General features: G+C 41.8%; 1 protein-coding gene across 1 annotated transcript in view; it reads left to right on the forward strand.

Annotated features, from left to right (window-relative positions):
- The window catches only part of OPRL1 (opioid related nociceptin receptor 1), a 238810-nt gene extending 223676 nt beyond the window's left edge, over positions 1–15134 (forward strand). The window contains exon 9 of the mRNA XM_075846564.1: positions 1544–15134. Within this exon, the coding sequence (XP_075702679.1) occupies positions 1544–2067 (524 nt within the window). The 3' untranslated portion in view covers positions 2068–15134. The remainder of the gene's footprint in view (positions 1–1543) is intronic.
- Positions 15135–17560: the final 2426 nt, after the last annotated feature.

Below are 17560 nucleotides of genomic sequence, written 5' to 3' on the forward strand. Positions count from 1 at the left end.
CTCATCGGCCAACTGCCAGACACCACTTCTTCCATCTCCCAAATATATCAGAGGCTCATATTTTGTAGTTGCGCTGCTGCTCCCAAAACCATCCTGCAAACCTGGTTAGGCCCAGACATCCCGTCCTTCCGTCTATTCTTGGAAAAATTGGATTTTCTGCTGCGAATGGATTGGATAAATGTCTCTGCAGAAAATTTCGTCTAGAATCTAGTCTGGAAATTGGCGACCAATCATTCAGCTCTTTACCTACCCATGTGAGATTCAGAATACGTGAATGCTTCTCTTCCATGGTCTGGTACCTTGAACAGCCTGTTTCCAGTCTGCACGCCCTTATTCCCCCCAGTCTGCACGCCCTTATTCCCCCCAGTCTGCACGCCCTTATTCCCCCCAGTCTGCATGCCCTTATTCCCCCCAGTCTGCATGCCCTTATTCCCCCCCACCCTTTTTTCCTTCTCCAAACAATAGCTGAATTATCACCACACGGCTGCACTTTGTCCTACAAGCACGGACTCTTTCCTTCAGAAAGGACTGTCCCCTTATGAATATTTCCTTCACAACAAACTACCTCACATGGGGGCTCCCAGATGAATCTCCCTTTCGGTACTCCACGCTAATAGCTCTTTCCGGAATTACTTTTGCATCTTTTACGGTCTGACCCATGGCGGATATACACTGGTGGCTTAAGATGTATTCTTCACTGCAGTTATTGTGACAATGGAAGACTGCTTTTGGACATTGGTTTTCTTTCCCATTAACATTTTATGATGGCGGTATAGAATGATCGAGAAGATATAATTCATTTCCAGACAGTGTTCTGTTACAGCAGTCAGGATTTGGTAAACAAGGGACAGGTCGCATTAATAGAAGAGAGGAGGCTGAAGAGCTACAGGTGTAGCGTAAAACACAGTAAGGGTCAGTTCACAGTGAGTTTTTTTGGTTCTGATTTTGACACACAAACTGCATCGGAATCCGTGCCAAAAAATGACCGAAATCGCCCCAATTGTATTTCAATGGGAGACAAAGGCATTTTTCTTCCTGTGTGGCTTTTGGCCACCCTCGGGTATAAAAAAGTCGGCTGTCCTTTCTTGGAGCGATTTCTGTCTCTGACCTACCATTCGTTCAATGAGAGTCAGAAAAAACCTGCGGCGCTAGTTTCTGGGCGTTTTTCACTGCTATTTTTTGCCTGCGGTCATTGCATTAACTTCAATGGCCGTGGGCAAAAAAAAACGTTTTAAAATATGTGCAGGAAGTTCAAAAAGGAATTCTGAGGCAGACTTTTTTTCTGCCTACAAAAAAGCTGTGTGTACAGGGCCCAACCTCAATAAGGATAGAAATCAATAACTGTAAACTTCTGTAATTTCTAAAGCAGCAAATGACAGAGACACACTGTATACATTGTGCTTGTGCAGCAGACTACAATTGAACATGTAATTTTCCTGTGCCCATTGTGTTTGGATTATTTGCAATTTGCATGTAACTAGGCAGACTTCGCTGTGCATTCGCTGGCATGCCTTTAATAACATGATGTCTTCTTTCCCTGCAGATATTGAGTGCATGGTGCAGCTTCCTGATCCAGAACATTATTGGGAACCAGTCTTTGGTACTTGTGTTTTCCTCTTTTCTTTCGTGATACCGGTTCTTATCATCACCATCTGCTACAGCTTGATGATCAGAAGGTTGAAAAAGGTCAGGGTCTTGTCAGGGTCAAGGGAGAAGGACCGAAACCTTCGTCGGATCACAAGGCTGGTTCTGGTGGTTGTTGCGGTGTTTATTATCTGTTGGACCCCCATTCAGATTTATGTGCTGGTGCAGAGCCTTGGAGCTAAACCCAACAGTGACGTCAAGGTGACCATCCTTCATTTCTGCATTGCTTTGGGCTATATCAACAGCAGCCTCAACCCTGTTCTCTACGCCTTCTTAGATGAGAACTTCAAAGCTTGCTTCAAGAAATTCTGCTTCCCCTCTGCCTTCCGTACCGAGCTGCAGATGTCCAACCGCATGTGCAGTATTGCCAAAGATGTTGCCTATGCCTGCAAGAACTCAGATGGGCCGAATAATCCGGCATGACTAGGCATGGAACTGCCCATGTTGGGCGGGGAAGCAGACCAAGTGGGGACTAATCCACAGGCAGAACTGACGCAGATCACTGCTTTGTGACCAGGATGATGGAGGTGTACGGAGAAACACCTCCTTTTGGGTGCAATTTATGTATACAATGGAAATCCATTGGTTGTTTAATATGGGACTCACCAACTTCTGGTAAGAACAGAAGACGGGCGCTCACTTCAACTAGAGTTGGGTCGATTTAACTCTCACTACTGTAGAGACCCAAAATGAGGGCAAAGTCTTCACCGGGTTCAACCTCCCTGTTGAAATTCTCTTTATAATCTGTACAGCAATCGATGAATTTTTCTAGAGTCTTAAGCTATTTTGCTCCAGATGAGCAGAAATCACCCTAGGGAGGATTGTTCCTCTTCAACTCCACCTCCCATATGTACAGCCCGTAAGTTCTATATCTGTATATGTGTGCATATGTACAGTTGTCTTATGTATTACAATTATATATTGCACATTCACTTGTCATTATCTAAAACTGGAAGATATTCAGTTAAGATTGACAAAAAACTTAAAATGGTCTTATGTCCCACCACAGTTGTTCCTCAATGCTGATGGACTTCTCTTCCAGATCTGCCTCATTAATATATATATATATATGGACATCTAAAGTTTGGCTATGAATGATGAGTTCTGGACAAAAAAATAAAAATGTACCACCTTGACCATGAAGATGTACTATTTCCCATCAAGCAGAAGCTCCATTTTTGAAGACATCGGAGACCTGGGTTTGTTTCTTCTGGAGTGTAACTTCTCTTAAAAGGACCTCAAATATCAAAAAAGTTTGAACTCTTCAGGTCGGATGTACTTGTTAATGTTTCTCAAGCAGCAGTCCTGTTTAAGGCGGCACAACTTTTTGCAAAGCTAGATCGTTGCATCTGTATGAACAAACCTTTTTGCTCTGGAACACACGGTCCAAACAACAGACAATAAGTTCTGTAAATCTTCTGCCAGACTTGGTATGAAATTCTTCACAAATACAGGGTACAGTAGTACTTTACCCATGTATCCATCCATATCATACTATTGAGAAGGTTACACTCATGCAACCTTTACTCTTCTCCCTTCTAGCGATGCTCTTAAAGCCTTCTGATATGTATACAGACACTGTTACATGTATATATTATACATACATTTTATAATATATATATATATATATATATATATATATATATATATATATATACATACACATACATATATATATACATATATATATACACACACACACACACACGCTTGCATACATTTTCAAAGCCTCAAAAACATAAGAATTTCTTCACTGGGGATCTGCTACACTTTGCTCCAGCAAGCAAGGAATATATAAAATAAATAAAATAAAAAAAATTGCTGTAGCTAAAGGCAAACGGTGACTATAAGACTAATGACTTTATATTAGTATCTGGAAACAACCCATGTGTAGAGCTTCTTACATGGGCCACAATGCCAGCCAATGTGAACAAACAAGAGTTCATCAAAAGAAGAAAAAAAAGAGTGTGTACTTTTGACTGAAGGACAGAGAAAGCATGGAGAAGCTCTTGACTTTTTAAATGTAACCGTGATAATTTATTTTGTGCCCTACAAGATGCTGTTTGGACCTGGATCCGATGCCCGCTGAGAGTACCCTTTCCATGATCAGGCTAGACTGAAGAAATATAATGACTCTAAAAGTGCAGAGGATCTTATCCTCTGCTGGTCCTCAGTAGGTGTGGAATTGTACAACATTTTAGTAGTTTGGACTAACGCCTCTTCTGGCCTTGGAAAGAGTCGTGTGATCAGGAGCAACAAAGTAGTTTGAAGTTGTACTGTATTTGTGCTACTTGCACTCGATTTTCGTGTTGGTTGGATGATTTGTGTGAGTGGATGTCTTTAAAGTGTCTATTACATAACATTATGGGCTCAGTCATGGCCACATTAAGGCCCCATTCACACGACAGTATTTTTCATCCGTAATTGCGGACCCATTCATTTCTATTGGCCACGGACGCCTTTCAGTATTTTTACCGATGGGTGTCCTTGCTGAAAAAAATTATAAAACCTGTACTATTCTTGTCAGTAATTACGGCAAAGACTGTCCCATAGAAATCTATGGGAGCTTCCATAAATACGGACGGCTACTGATGAGCGTCTGTAAACTGTCCGTGTTTACGGAAGCATTGCTAGGCAAAATGTTTGACATCATTTGCAACCTCCCTCTTTTTGTAAGGATCCGTATATACAGATGCAATACGGACCATATTTACGGACACCCTCCCATATATAGGTGAAAATACTGTCATGTGCATGGGGCCTAAGTAAATAAAAACAACTGGAGTACCTTGTCCCAAGTAGCTAAGAGAGCTCCTCCACTAGTAATACACTACTCCTCCAATAGTAATACACTACTCCTCCACTAGTAATACACTACTCCTCCACTAGTAATACACTACTCCTCCACTAGTAATACACTACTCCTCCAATAGTAATACACTACTCCTCCACTAGTAATACACTACTCCTCCACTAGTAATACACTACTCCTCCACTAGTAATACACTACTCCTCCACTAGTAATACACTACTCCTCCACTAGTAATACACTACTCCTCCACTAGTAATACACTACTCCTCCACTAGTAATACACTACTCCTCCACTAGTAATACACTACTCCTCCACTAGTAATACAAGTGTAAATGTCAGTTTGCTAGTTATCTTGCAGGTCCCATGTATTATGGAAATGGACTGCATAAGAAAAGGTCACTTTGGGGCCTGATCCTATGATTTTACCTCGCCCTATAGTTTTCTGAATTTGGAGGGATTTTACAATCCAGAAGTCTATTAGTCCTTCATAGTTTCCAAGTAGAGCTACCGCTTTCCTATACCTACCCCCACCAACAGTCCTCTTTGTGGCTGATAAAGGGTTTTACCAATTATAAAGAATCTCATCTGACAGTGATGAGTGCCCTAGAATCGTTTTTCACTGGAAGTGGAGGTCCACTTTAAGGGTATGTTCACACAACCTATTTTCAGAAGTATTTCAGGCGTTTTACGCCTCGAATTACACCTAAAAAGACGGCTTCAATACGCCGGCAAACATCTGCCCATTGCTTGCAATGGGTTTTACGATGTTCTGTGCAGACGAGTAATTTTACGCATCGCTGTCAAAAGACGGCGCGTAAAATTACGCCCGCGTCAAAGAAGTGCAGGACACTTCTTGGGGCGTTTTTGGAGGCGTTTTTCATTGACTCCATTAAAGTACAGCTCCAATTACGTCCGTAAAAGTCACCGCGAAAAAAGCGAGTACATGCAAAAACGTCTGAAATTCAAAAGCGGTTTTCGCCTGAAAACAGCTCCGTAATTTCAGACGTATTTTGCGTGGTCGTGTGAACATACCCTAAGTGTAAAGATTTTAATTCCATTCTGAAATTTGCCTGTAGCTGCCAGATACCTCACGTGGGTAATAATGGGATCGGTCACCCAATAATATAAGTATTGTCTATAGACATCTAATGCCTCAAAGTGACCATGATTAAGTCTATTAAAAGATGGGGTGGGGGTCAAACATACTGCATTAGAGTAACCATACTTTGTAGGCTCGAATTGCTGTACATCACCTGGTGGCCGCCTAGTGAGTTGATGGGCATCTTTTACGTAAGCGTTGGTTTATCTTACAAAATGACTGCCTAGTGCCAAGAAGCCCCTGTGCCACTTGAAGGAAGAGTGTCAAAAGATGGCGGTATGAAGAAACTATGGCACATCCTGCTAATTGCATGACATAATCATGATAGATATCGCACTATACGAACACTTGTTATGATCGGTCCAGTATGGTGTAACATGGTCAGAAATGGAAGCATGGGGGTCATTGTCGATTAGCCAAAAGAAACAGGTACAGGTTTTGAATTGGGCCCCAGAAACTTTAAAATGATGCCACTGGTGTTGGGTGCCTTTTATAAGATGAGTGACCAGACAGAGGATTCTGCAAATGGTAGATGCCATGGGGTACAGGGGGCATCGCATGATCTTATAGTTCTTTCTTGCGTTTATATAGGATCATGTGTTGGTTTCTGGAATGCCCTGAGCAGCGTCTTGACATCTTCTGTAGCCTCCTCATTTTGTGCCGTGTGTTATGCATCGTTAAGGATCAAATGTAGGGTATGATTATTAACGAATTAAGAAATAGCTAAATTGAAATGGGGAACAGTGCAATCTGCTTGCAGGAGTGCCTTATTGCTAACTATAGTTGTGTTTCCGTCTGGTGCGTGGTGTGGACTCGTTTGGATGAATGGCTCCTGTGTGGATGTCTCTCAGTGGTCAGCACTGGATCTAAATGGTTCCACCTTCTGTACAGATTTCCTCTGCTTGCTGCAATGTTCTCTATGACTTTAACATGTTGCTTAGTAGGATGCAGGTTCATGTCCCACATATTTTTGTGCTGGCAGAACGACTCATTGAATGTCTGCCTGGAACACGGCCAGTTCTGGGCTCGCTCACTCAGCTGTAAAGAAATGCTTTTGTCTTCAGTGACTACGCTTAATTTTGCGGCAAGGTTGATCTCACACTATGAGACAATTACTTAAGGAATGTAAAGTCATTGTGAAAATGGGTCCAAAGTGACAAACCTCCATCTACTACAGAAAAGGAAATCCCTGACACCACCAGGAGTTTCCTACATATTTAAGAGCAACTTCAGTCAGAAATGACAATTCTCAGTCTCCTTCAGCTCCACATTCTGGTCTATACAGGGAAATATCATACTTACACTCTTGTCTATAGGGATAGTACATATATTGTCCACAGGGGGCAGTGTTGTAGTTATTTTCTTGTCCAGAGTAATATTGTAGTACTATTCTTGTCCAAAGGGGGCAGTATTATAGTAGTTATATTCTTGTCCATAAGGGGAAGTATTATTGTAGTTATATTCTTCAACACAGGGGGCAGCGATCAGCTGACTGAACTTGAAAATGGCAACCACATTTGTTAGTCAGAGCTCCGAGAGGTCGTCATCATTTTTCCTCACATTTCAGCAGGGGACAACAATCAGCCCAGGAGAAAGCTACTCCAAGGTGTAAAGAGAATATGAAATCCGTGCTCCGCCCTGTGACCCGATTGGGGGGGGGGGCATTCAGAAATCCTTTTGTAACAATATAATAACAAAAATTCTGACTGGAATTGCTCTTTAATGCACAGCTACTACAATAAATACGGTCACTATAAAAGGTAAATATGTTTAATATTTTACAGTAAATCTCCATTACACACTGGTGGATTGTTGGGATGTTTCCAATGATCATTCCCTCTGCCTCATAAATGTTGCTGCTTTCATTGGTTGAGGCGACATCCACTTTACTGTAATCATCTCTTCACCTTTATATCTATGACAGCTGTTCTATATGATGTAACTGAACAGTGAATGGACAGTGATTGGTTCCCTGCACAGGAGTTACAATCAGGTTTTGATTGATGTTTTTATAAGCCTAGCTGCATAATCAAGGAAAATGGTTATCTCCGTCATATCCTTTAATGGCATGATAGCACATAAGTGGTCTCCAACCTGTGGCTCTCCAACAATGACAAAACTATAACCCCCAACATGCTCTGACTGGTTCCCAATACTTTTTAAGTTTTAATCATTTTAAAATGTTGGTCCAGTTAACAAGATGTCCCAGCATCCATAAATAATATCAAAGGTGTTGTACAGGATTAGAAAAACTTGGCAGCTTTGTTTCAGAAACAGCGCCACACCTGTCCAGGGTTTGTGTCTGCTATTGCAGCTCGGCTCCATTGAGCCGCAATACGACACTCTATATGTGGACAGGTGTGGTTCTGTTTTTGGCAGAAAATTATTATTTCTTTAATTCTTGTACAATCCTTTTAACGTTTAACATTATTTTGGTTTTAGCTCCATCATTCTATGCGGATTATATTTTTTATAGCAGTTTGAGCTCTGTTTATTGATTCAGGGGATTTGGAGCTCTGTATCAGAAAGAGTTAAGTTATACAATTCTGGCTGCCTGCAGTCACCACTAGAGGGAGCTTACTGAATACGGTTTTATTATCTATTTTAATGTAAAAAAAATAAAAGTATATTTTTCTAGTGATTACTGCAGGGAAAATAGTGTTCAAAGTTGGACATTCACTTTAAGTGCCATTTTCCCAGAATCTCTTAATAGTTGGAACATTAAGGTTTGTGGAAGGATCTGAAATTAATAGACATTGGCTTTTGACTTACATGGATTATTAATCACATCTAATATTCGGGAAGATCAGACAGGTCGGGCAAAACATCTATCAGAGCAAGAACCTTAGAAGACTGTAGATTGTCCTGGCAGCTTAAAGGGAACTGGTCATGTTGAACATGGTGTCCTCTCAGCAGACAGCGTGTTGTAGAGCAGGAGGAGATGAGCTGCATAGTTTTATGGAAGAGATTCATGATAACATTTTATTAAATCCTTGGTCTTCATGCTCCATGCATATTGCTTCATATGTTATTACTTCAAAGATAAAATTTTGGGCTTTAATATGCTACCAAGATCTGAGCTGGAGTCCTTATATTCTAGCCACAGCAAGCGTTTAGAGTCATGACGTATTACATAGGTCCTTGACAGGGAAAAGTTTTTGATCACTACGTTTTTAACAAGCCTTGCATAAAGCAATAGTTTAAGTGAATATAAGAATATGTCTTATTAGAGCAAAATGACTTCCTTCACTCACCAGCCCCCCCCCCCCCCCCCCCCCTTTACTGTTCACTAACTGGATTTACTGCTTATTCCATCAAGAGGAGATGGACTGAGGGATCCGGTTACATACAGCTATGGAGAGGGGAAGTGGGAGCAGAGTTAGAGCCAAAGAGACACACAGATGCTGCAGCGGCTTCCTGGTAAGTGTTATTACATAGTTACATAGTTGGTACGGCTGAAAAAAGACACATGTCCATCAAGTTCAACAAAGGGAAGGGAAAAATTTCTACACATAGGAGCTAATACTTTTTTGTTCTAGGAAATTATCTAACCCTTTTTTAAAGCCATCTACTGTCCCTGCTGTGACCAGCTCCTGTGGTAGGATATTCCATAGGTCACCCCAGTGCTGGATTCTCAGCTACACTGCTCATTACTGCTATAATGGCCAGACATAGTGTTATTCCTCATGTACACACGTGACTGCTTTTTCTCAAGTCACCTGAAAGGTTAGGTCCACTTTTATTGTTCTACTGAATCTTTTTCCCATAAAACTATATATTAATCCATTCTGCTCTACCTGCTCTGTAACATCCTACCTGCAGATAGAGCAGTGTGTTCAACGTGACAGGTTCACTTTAAATTCTCGAGAGGATAGATGTGGAGATACATGCTTACTACAGAAATGGCCTTGTGTACAGAAAACATACGCTTAGACCTCTCAGTGCCCTTGACAAATGGCACAGCTTATCTAAGCTGTAGTGCTGAAAAAGACGCAGCCTCTCTCTGGAATAATTTAGCTTCCATTATCAAGAACACGTATCGAGCTAAAATTATGCAGAACAAATTAATGCAATTATCCTGTTTTCTTGTTAATAGAATTACCGATGGTTCAGGTATAAAATTCGCAGAAACCATTAATCTCTTCAGCACAGTCAGTCACCCCCCACACCCATCATTGCCGCTTCCTCTCCCTTCCTACATAAACAGATTCAAAGCTATGAAATCCCATGTCTAGACTGGCACAGCGAGGCAGCAGAGCCTGTTCACCTCCAGACTCCCTGGCAGATTCAAGACCTTTCCATAAAGTACGTGTTGCAAGAGCTGATAATCCCTTTAGTTAACAATAAGTGGTGACAAATGTAATCAAGGAGGTTAGGCCAAAATTGGAAAAGCTTCCTGAGGGAAACTCGACAACATTTGGCAATGTGTGTATCTCCCCCCCATATTATTCAATAATGGCATTCTCTGCAGCTGTAGGCCAATGCTAAGGGCAGAGACACTGTCCTAACAGACATTAATCATCAAGATAGCATTGCTGTGTAGAGAATGACAGCCTGTTCCAAGTACATTTCCTTGAAGTCACAGAAGATGTGCAAATAGTAGGAAGCGGGAAATGTGTAGCTGTGGAGGGAAAGTGTAAGTATTTATAGTCAAATCCTCATGATATGTCAACCTAATGGGTGCTATACAGCTCAACAAACCAGAGATTTAGGGAGGGGGATGCGCTCTACATCTGCCATGTAGAGCCCTCAATTAATGAGAGCTTCTTCCAAACTCTGCCACGGAGCTGGCCAATACTGAATCAGAGGGAATATAGTTGACCATTAGGTTAACCCTTTATGGGTGTCTCTTAGGTTCTCTTTCAAGATCACGATAAGGATAAACCTGGCTAGTTGAGTATGGCTCCCATTCACACGGCTCTAATTTTGATCCGCAATTACGGACTTTAATAGCCAAAGTACGGACACATTCATTTCTATTGCCCATGGACGCCTTCCCGTATATTTACGGGAAGGTGTCCGGGCCGTAGAAATGACCCGCAAAAAATAAATGTCCTATTTTTTCATTTTACGGACCGTGCTCCCATACTAATGCGGGTGACTATCCGCGGCTGGCCCTGCCAGTAATCACCGGGCGTGATTACGGGTACGGCCGTGTGCAGAGGGGGCCTATGATTGGGATTATTTTTTTGTAATGCCAATTGAGCTGCACAAAATGTATGTTCTACTGAAAGCTCAAAAGAAAAATTGTGCAATACAATAAAAATATGGCAGAAACGCCATGTCTTTGCGCCATCTTTCTATTGTACACAGCATTGGTGGTATATATAGAGGAGGGGGAGCCCCAAGCAAAGATAAAAATTAGGCCCCTTTAGGTGCTGCTTGACACCACCACATGCCTAACCACCTTCAACAGGAGGTCCTGGTGCCCCCATCACATTTTCAAGTACAGTACATTTTCCACTTCCCGGTGTAGTTTCTCACCACCCATTAATCTGGGAATCTCCAGGGACCAGCTACATGGACTGCCTCTATAATACACAGCCCCAGTATGAGCTCCGTTATCACAAATATGTCACATTAACAACAAAATGATGTTGGTGTTAATTAATGCGATGTGTGTCCTACCTGTAATGGGCTAATGTGAATGAGCAGAAAGTAGATATCGACCTCCCCACCTCATTACCTCATCTGGGCAGATGCTAATTTTATTTCAAGCTCCGTTAGAGGAGACAGATTTCAGAATCCCGTGAGCAGAGAAAAGAAGATGAACCAGATAATGTTATTCCTGTTAATTAAAGTCGGAGACTGCACGCTGACTATCGGATAGAATCTGATCATTGCTCATTCTCACCTTGGAGTTATTAGCTTGCTCTGATCAGCCTCTTACATATATACCCACTGCCTTATCCAATGCCTGTCAAGAGTCCGCACTTTAATTTCCTCTCCACTGAAGAGCGACTCGTCCATGTGCACTCATGAGATACTAGGATAGTAATTTAATGATAGAAAAGTCTCACAGCCTGGGTTGGGTATATTAAAATATTCCAGCTTTTTTTCAGATTCTAGCAAGTTTTCTATGGCAACATTTCTTTATTTCAACTAATTATATATTGCTGACATATTAAAGCCAATGTCCACCTTCGTAACTACATTTTTTTGTATCGCTTCAATGCATCTAAAAGGAAAATTAAAGCAGGTTTGCCAAAAGTCTTGATTAAAAATTTGCCTCCCTTGTATACAGTTTCTAGCAGATCTGAATCTCCATGGTAACAGACTCCAAATAAACCCTGTGCAGTCTGATCGTGCAGTCAATATTTATTTGCATCCGTCCTACTTTTTGATAACGTACATTCAAAAAATGTATGATGGAAGGGAGTGCGACTGCAGGTTTAGAAGCTCTAAATTCATATTTAAAGAGATGGGAACCCATTTATGGACTTATTCATATGAAATAGCAGCAGAGCTGTGTGCACGGAGCCCGTATGGCTGCACTCTGATTCCGGAGGGCTGTGTATTTTGTATTACAAACATAATATATCACTCACAGAAGAATATTTTTGTGATTCCACATCCCATGGTGCATGGCATATATGAATCAAACAGTAAAAAAAACGTCCAAATTGTGGTACAGTATAGATCTCTATAGGTGCCGTATTACAGATTTGTGTCGCTTGTGTGAAGCTGTAATGCTGCAGTAAGCATGAGAACAAAAACGTAAAAAACACTATGTACTATTTACCTTGAATAATTCAACCTCTAATAACCCCAAAATACTAAAAATAATGACTTCTTTTCAAAATAATGGTGCAATAATAAAGTTCAATGTATCAAGACAAAAAGAAGCAAATGTTATTTGCAGAACCGAACATAAGAAATATCACTGAAAACAATGTATTAACCAATGGTGTAGATGTTGCCCTGGACAGCCTACAGCCATGACCTGAGTTCTGCTAGCCACTGAGCCACCATGCCATTCTCATGACCTTAATCTAATGCCAAGCATTGCACTGGCATTAGTAGTCAAAATACAATAAAACATATTAAAAGGTATAACTGCAGTTCATGCATTGCTTTCTGAAATCTGCTGATCCAATGTGCCTACAGGGAACCAATTACTGGCCGCATCTAACTGGAGGAAAATCTGAAATGGGTCACATAAGGCCAATACTAATGATGTTATTGATGGTTTGAATTTCAATGTTTGGAATGTATGTACATCTTGAACATAGCACTTTTCTACTTGTTTCAGGTGGGAAGATTGTAAGCTTCTGGTCCAATGAAGTGACCTGGTGCCATGGTTCCACTTCCCACGCATGCTGGTTGTGTGGGCCATGGACGTGTATGCTGCACGCTTGCCCTGCTGTAATAAATGCACTTTAGTAGAGGCTGGAAAAACTTCCCAGACATTGACAAATTATGTATAGTAGACAGGAATTAGAAATACAAAAATGCAAGAAAAATAATATCTCTCTAAACATTTCAGGTGTGGAATTGACTCAGTCTGACCGTGCGCACGCTGACTACATTTCTATAACGGAGCAACTGTCCGTGCTCTATCTACAGTTATAGGGTTAAGAGGCAGAACTGATGCTACCTAGAGATACCGGACACTAAGAGGTAAAATGTAAGGCTTCCCTATATGCTTTTGTCTATAGGAAGGATGCAAAAGACGCGTCAAAAATGCACTGTGAATAGGGCATAATGGTGCTACCGATTCATGGGAATAAGTTACTGTATTTCTCCTGATACAGTTTCAGGACTGACTGTACTGATCCCGATTTCAGTTATAGGACTGAGTTACTGCAATACCTGTTGGTATTGTATGGGGCACTTATAACAAAAGGACAAAGTAACGATATACTGACATCATCTCGTTTCCTTAGAATAAACAATGGTGGATCTAGACTAATCCACTGTGGCAGTCTGTTTTGTTTTGCATCCTTACCTATATTGGACAAGTGGTGCTGCTTTAATCTCTCTATTATACATATAGGACTGTCGCTCAGTCTTATAACTATAGTCAGGATCAGTACAGTTGCTCAGCCCTCCAACTAAAGTCAGGATCAGAACAGAGTCACTGTACTGATCCTGACTGCAGTTATAGGAATGACTAGTGATCCAGACTACTATTATATGGCCGACTGTATTGATCCCTACCACAGTTATGACTCAGTGGCTGTCCTTATCCTGACTAGAATCGTAGGACCGAATGGCTGTAATGATCCTAACTAGTGAGACCGTCAGCGTGAAAGTAGTAGAGAACCACGGGTCTACCCTCATCGTGGATGATCTGAAGGGACTGTGACTGCAGTTGTTAGATTGAGTGATTGTTCTCGGTCTGACTGTCCTAAATATAAATTCCTTGTAGGACTGTGATCGTTCCAAGTGTGATTGTGGTTTTAGCATTATTTAAAGGGTAACTAAACGTTCAACAAACTTCTGACACGTTATAGTGACATATCAGAAATTTTGATTGGTGGAGGTCCGAGCACTGAGACCCCCACCAATCGCTAAAACGAAGCTGCAGAAGTGATCGTGTGAGCGCTGAGTCGCTTCGTTTCTGTTCGGCTTTTCTCAGAAAGCAGACGTAGCGGTGTACAGGCCCATAGACTTTCTATTGAGTCCGTACACCAACTGCTTGGTTTTCCGAGAAAAGCCGAACAGAAAGCAAGCGGCTCAGAGCTCACTCGAGTGCTTCTGCCTCTTCGTTTTAGAGATTGGTGGGGGTCTCAGTGCTTGGACCCCCACCAATCAAAACTTCTGACACGTCACTGACATGTCAGAAGTTTGTTGAACCTTTAGTTACTCTTTAATTGTACTGGGCCTGACTTATTTTATTGTATGACTGAACTGAGCCTGGCTTATTCTGTTCTAAAACTTAGTGACTGTATTGAGCCAGATGTATTGACTTGTATGTAGTCACAGTCTTCTAAGTCTGTGACCTTGTGTGTATAGTCCATACAGGATTTAGTGACCATACTGATCTTGCGATGTTCTGTTATAGGACTGTGTGATGTAACTAGTCAGGTTCTTTACGATCAAAGTATTGTCTGACTGTTTATAGCTGTAGAGATGTAGAACGGAGAGACGGTTCTGAATGTAATTCCAGTGACAGGACTGTGTGATGTGACTGTACTGAGCCTCTCCAGTGATAAGACGTGATTGATCATGTACCATTGTAATTATAAGACTGATTGACATAAGCTGCTACCAGACACAGAGATCAGTCCCGGCAGTTTACATTTCTCTACAGTCTATAGAGGGTCTGAAGGTGGCTGCTATACTCTACAGACCCAGTAATTTTAGGTAGGTTCCTGAACATCTTCATAAGCAGCGGACACTGCCCTGGGAAGAGGATCCTGTCTCTAGCTCATTATTTATCTACTAAACTGCACTTATGCAGTCATAAGGGCTCTCTATCTCCTCGCTATGCAGGTGCATTGTTTTGCATTTGGAATATTATGTGGGTCCCCTCGGCCGTGCCAGGTGGGATACCCCTCTGTATTGTTTGGTGAAATATGTAATAAACATGTAATGGGTCTCGTTGAGCCATGTCGTTTGTTGAATAATTCCTTGTGACCTTTACGTCTCTAGACTAGCAGCCGTGCGCCTGAATAACACAGTTAATGGGGCCTAATGCCGGGCAAATAGACACAGTGACATTTTCAAGCTTCTGTGGGGGTTCTGGGAACACGGAACGAATTTCCGAGAAATGTCACTTTGTGTCCTGGCTATTTTATATTCTAATGTATTTATAGACTGTCAGACGTGTTAGATGACTACACTACCGGGATAATCTGCCGACAATGCTTAACCGAGAGTGAGCTACGGATTGCACTCACCGGCGAAACTACTACCCTCACCGGCGAAACTACTACCCTCGCCATGCCCGATATGGCAGAAGCCACTCTGTGTCTGATAAAAGGGAAAAAAAGGCCTCAAAATTAAGATCATACATCAACTTAATTATCCTTGCAAGAACATAAATCACTATAAATCCTTTCTGTTGACGCACTTGTCACGCTCGCGGCCCTGTAAATAATAGCTACATGACTGATACTGCATTATAACAGCGAGCAGCAGAATTTTATTTATGGTGCTGTAATGTAACATTAAGTAGATATATAGTTTGCAGCTGGTGCAATTTGCCCTCGAGTGGCACAAATAGATCTAATGATAAAAAGAGCCGGATAACAAATAACTTTGCTTTTCCATTAAATGCTCTTAGTGTAAATTAGATGCTGGTTTTCTGACTTAAAGGGACACTAGCAGGAAAAAAACGGAGAAACGTAACGCTTCCTATGACCGTGCATTATAATCTATGGTAATATAATTGGAACCATGTTTAGATGAAATATTCTCTAGTTATTACTGGTGAGCAGGCTGGAGCCTGTTTCTTATAATTTATTGTAATCTCACTGCCAGCGGCTCTTTAAGATTGAGAATGGGGGGGGGGGGGTGTTATCAAATATTTCTGTATTTGGATATATGGCTCGGGAAGGAAATTTCAACACCCCCCCCAATCATATCACGGTTTCTGAATGAATACTGCAGATGAATTAGTGACAATGGGTAAGTAGTGCTGTCCGATTTCAGTATACAGTGTTAGATGCTGGCGTCTTTTTTGACACACAAGTATTTAACATTGCATATTGTTTCTGGCTAACACGGTACGACTATTACTTTATTAATTTTATTTACTGTGTTCGATTTCAGCAAATTAATGTTATTTTTCGTATATATTAAAAAGTTTTCCAATATACTTTCTGTATTAAAGGGGTTATGCGGGGACTAATAATGATTACCAGTGTAGTCACTGCAGTAGGTCAGTACAGTCGCTAATATACTTTCCCGTCCCCCGTCGCACTGATTCTGAGATTTTCATAGCGCTGCCGGGGGACTGGATGTCTAGTTGCACAACCTTCTTTGATGAGGATACGGCTCTTCGTCATGTGACCGGCCCCGCTGTACTCCATGTACTCGCTGTACTACTGCTTGTACACAGAGTACAGCGGGGCCGGTCACATGATGAAAAGTCATATCGTCATCAAAGAAGACTGCGCGACTAGACTTCCGGTCCCCCGGCAGCGCTATGAAAATCTATGAAATCTCAGAATCAAAACGACGGGGTACTGGAATGTATATTAGCGACTGTACTCGCATACTGCAGTGACTACACTGGTAATAATTTTTGGTCCCTGCATAACCACTTCAATTCCTCAATGTTTACAAGATCTCTGCTTGCTGTCATTCAGTAGGAATATCGCTTGCTTCCAGTGGATACAATTCGGTCTATGGTCATGTGATGGACACACAGGTGCCGGGATGGTTACAGTATGTGTATCAGAGCTGTCTTCTAATGACCTTTGGACCCGTGTGTGTTCATCACATGACCAAGACAGAATTCATCCGCTGGAAGAAAACAAACAAATGTTCCTACTGAATAACCACAAGCAGAGATCTTGAAAACCATCAGGAATTAATACAGAAAATATATTGGAAGATTGTATAACTTTTCGAAGTGAACAACCCCTTTAACCCGTTAGTGACCGCCCCATAGTGTTTTTACGGCAGCCACTAACAGGCTTTATTCCGATGCAATAGCCTTTTTACGGCGCTGCATCGGAATAAATAAATAGAGCAGGGAGCCGTTAAATCTCCCTGCTCTCAGCTCTCAGAGGTAGCTGGGGGCATCCCTGCTCGAACGGGTGATATCGATATCCGTATCCGTATCGATTACACCCGTTTAACCCTTCAGATGCGGCGCTCAATAGCGAGCACCGCATCGGAGTGGTTTTGGAGAGGGAGGGAGCTCCCTCTCACCCCGCAGGGTGTCGGTGTCTTCTATGGCAGTTGGGGGGCCTAATAAAGGCCCCCAGGTCTGCCTGTAGTGTATGCCTGCTGGGTCATGCCAGAGGCATGGCCTAGCAGATGCCTGTCCGTTTCACACGGATAGGCTAAATACAGTCTAATACAGAAGTATTGCAGTGTATTATAAATA

This window comes from Rhinoderma darwinii, chromosome 13 (assembly GCF_050947455.1).
Source record: "Rhinoderma darwinii isolate aRhiDar2 chromosome 13, aRhiDar2.hap1, whole genome shotgun sequence".
In the NCBI taxonomy this organism is placed as follows: domain Eukaryota; kingdom Metazoa; phylum Chordata; class Amphibia; order Anura; family Rhinodermatidae; genus Rhinoderma; species Rhinoderma darwinii.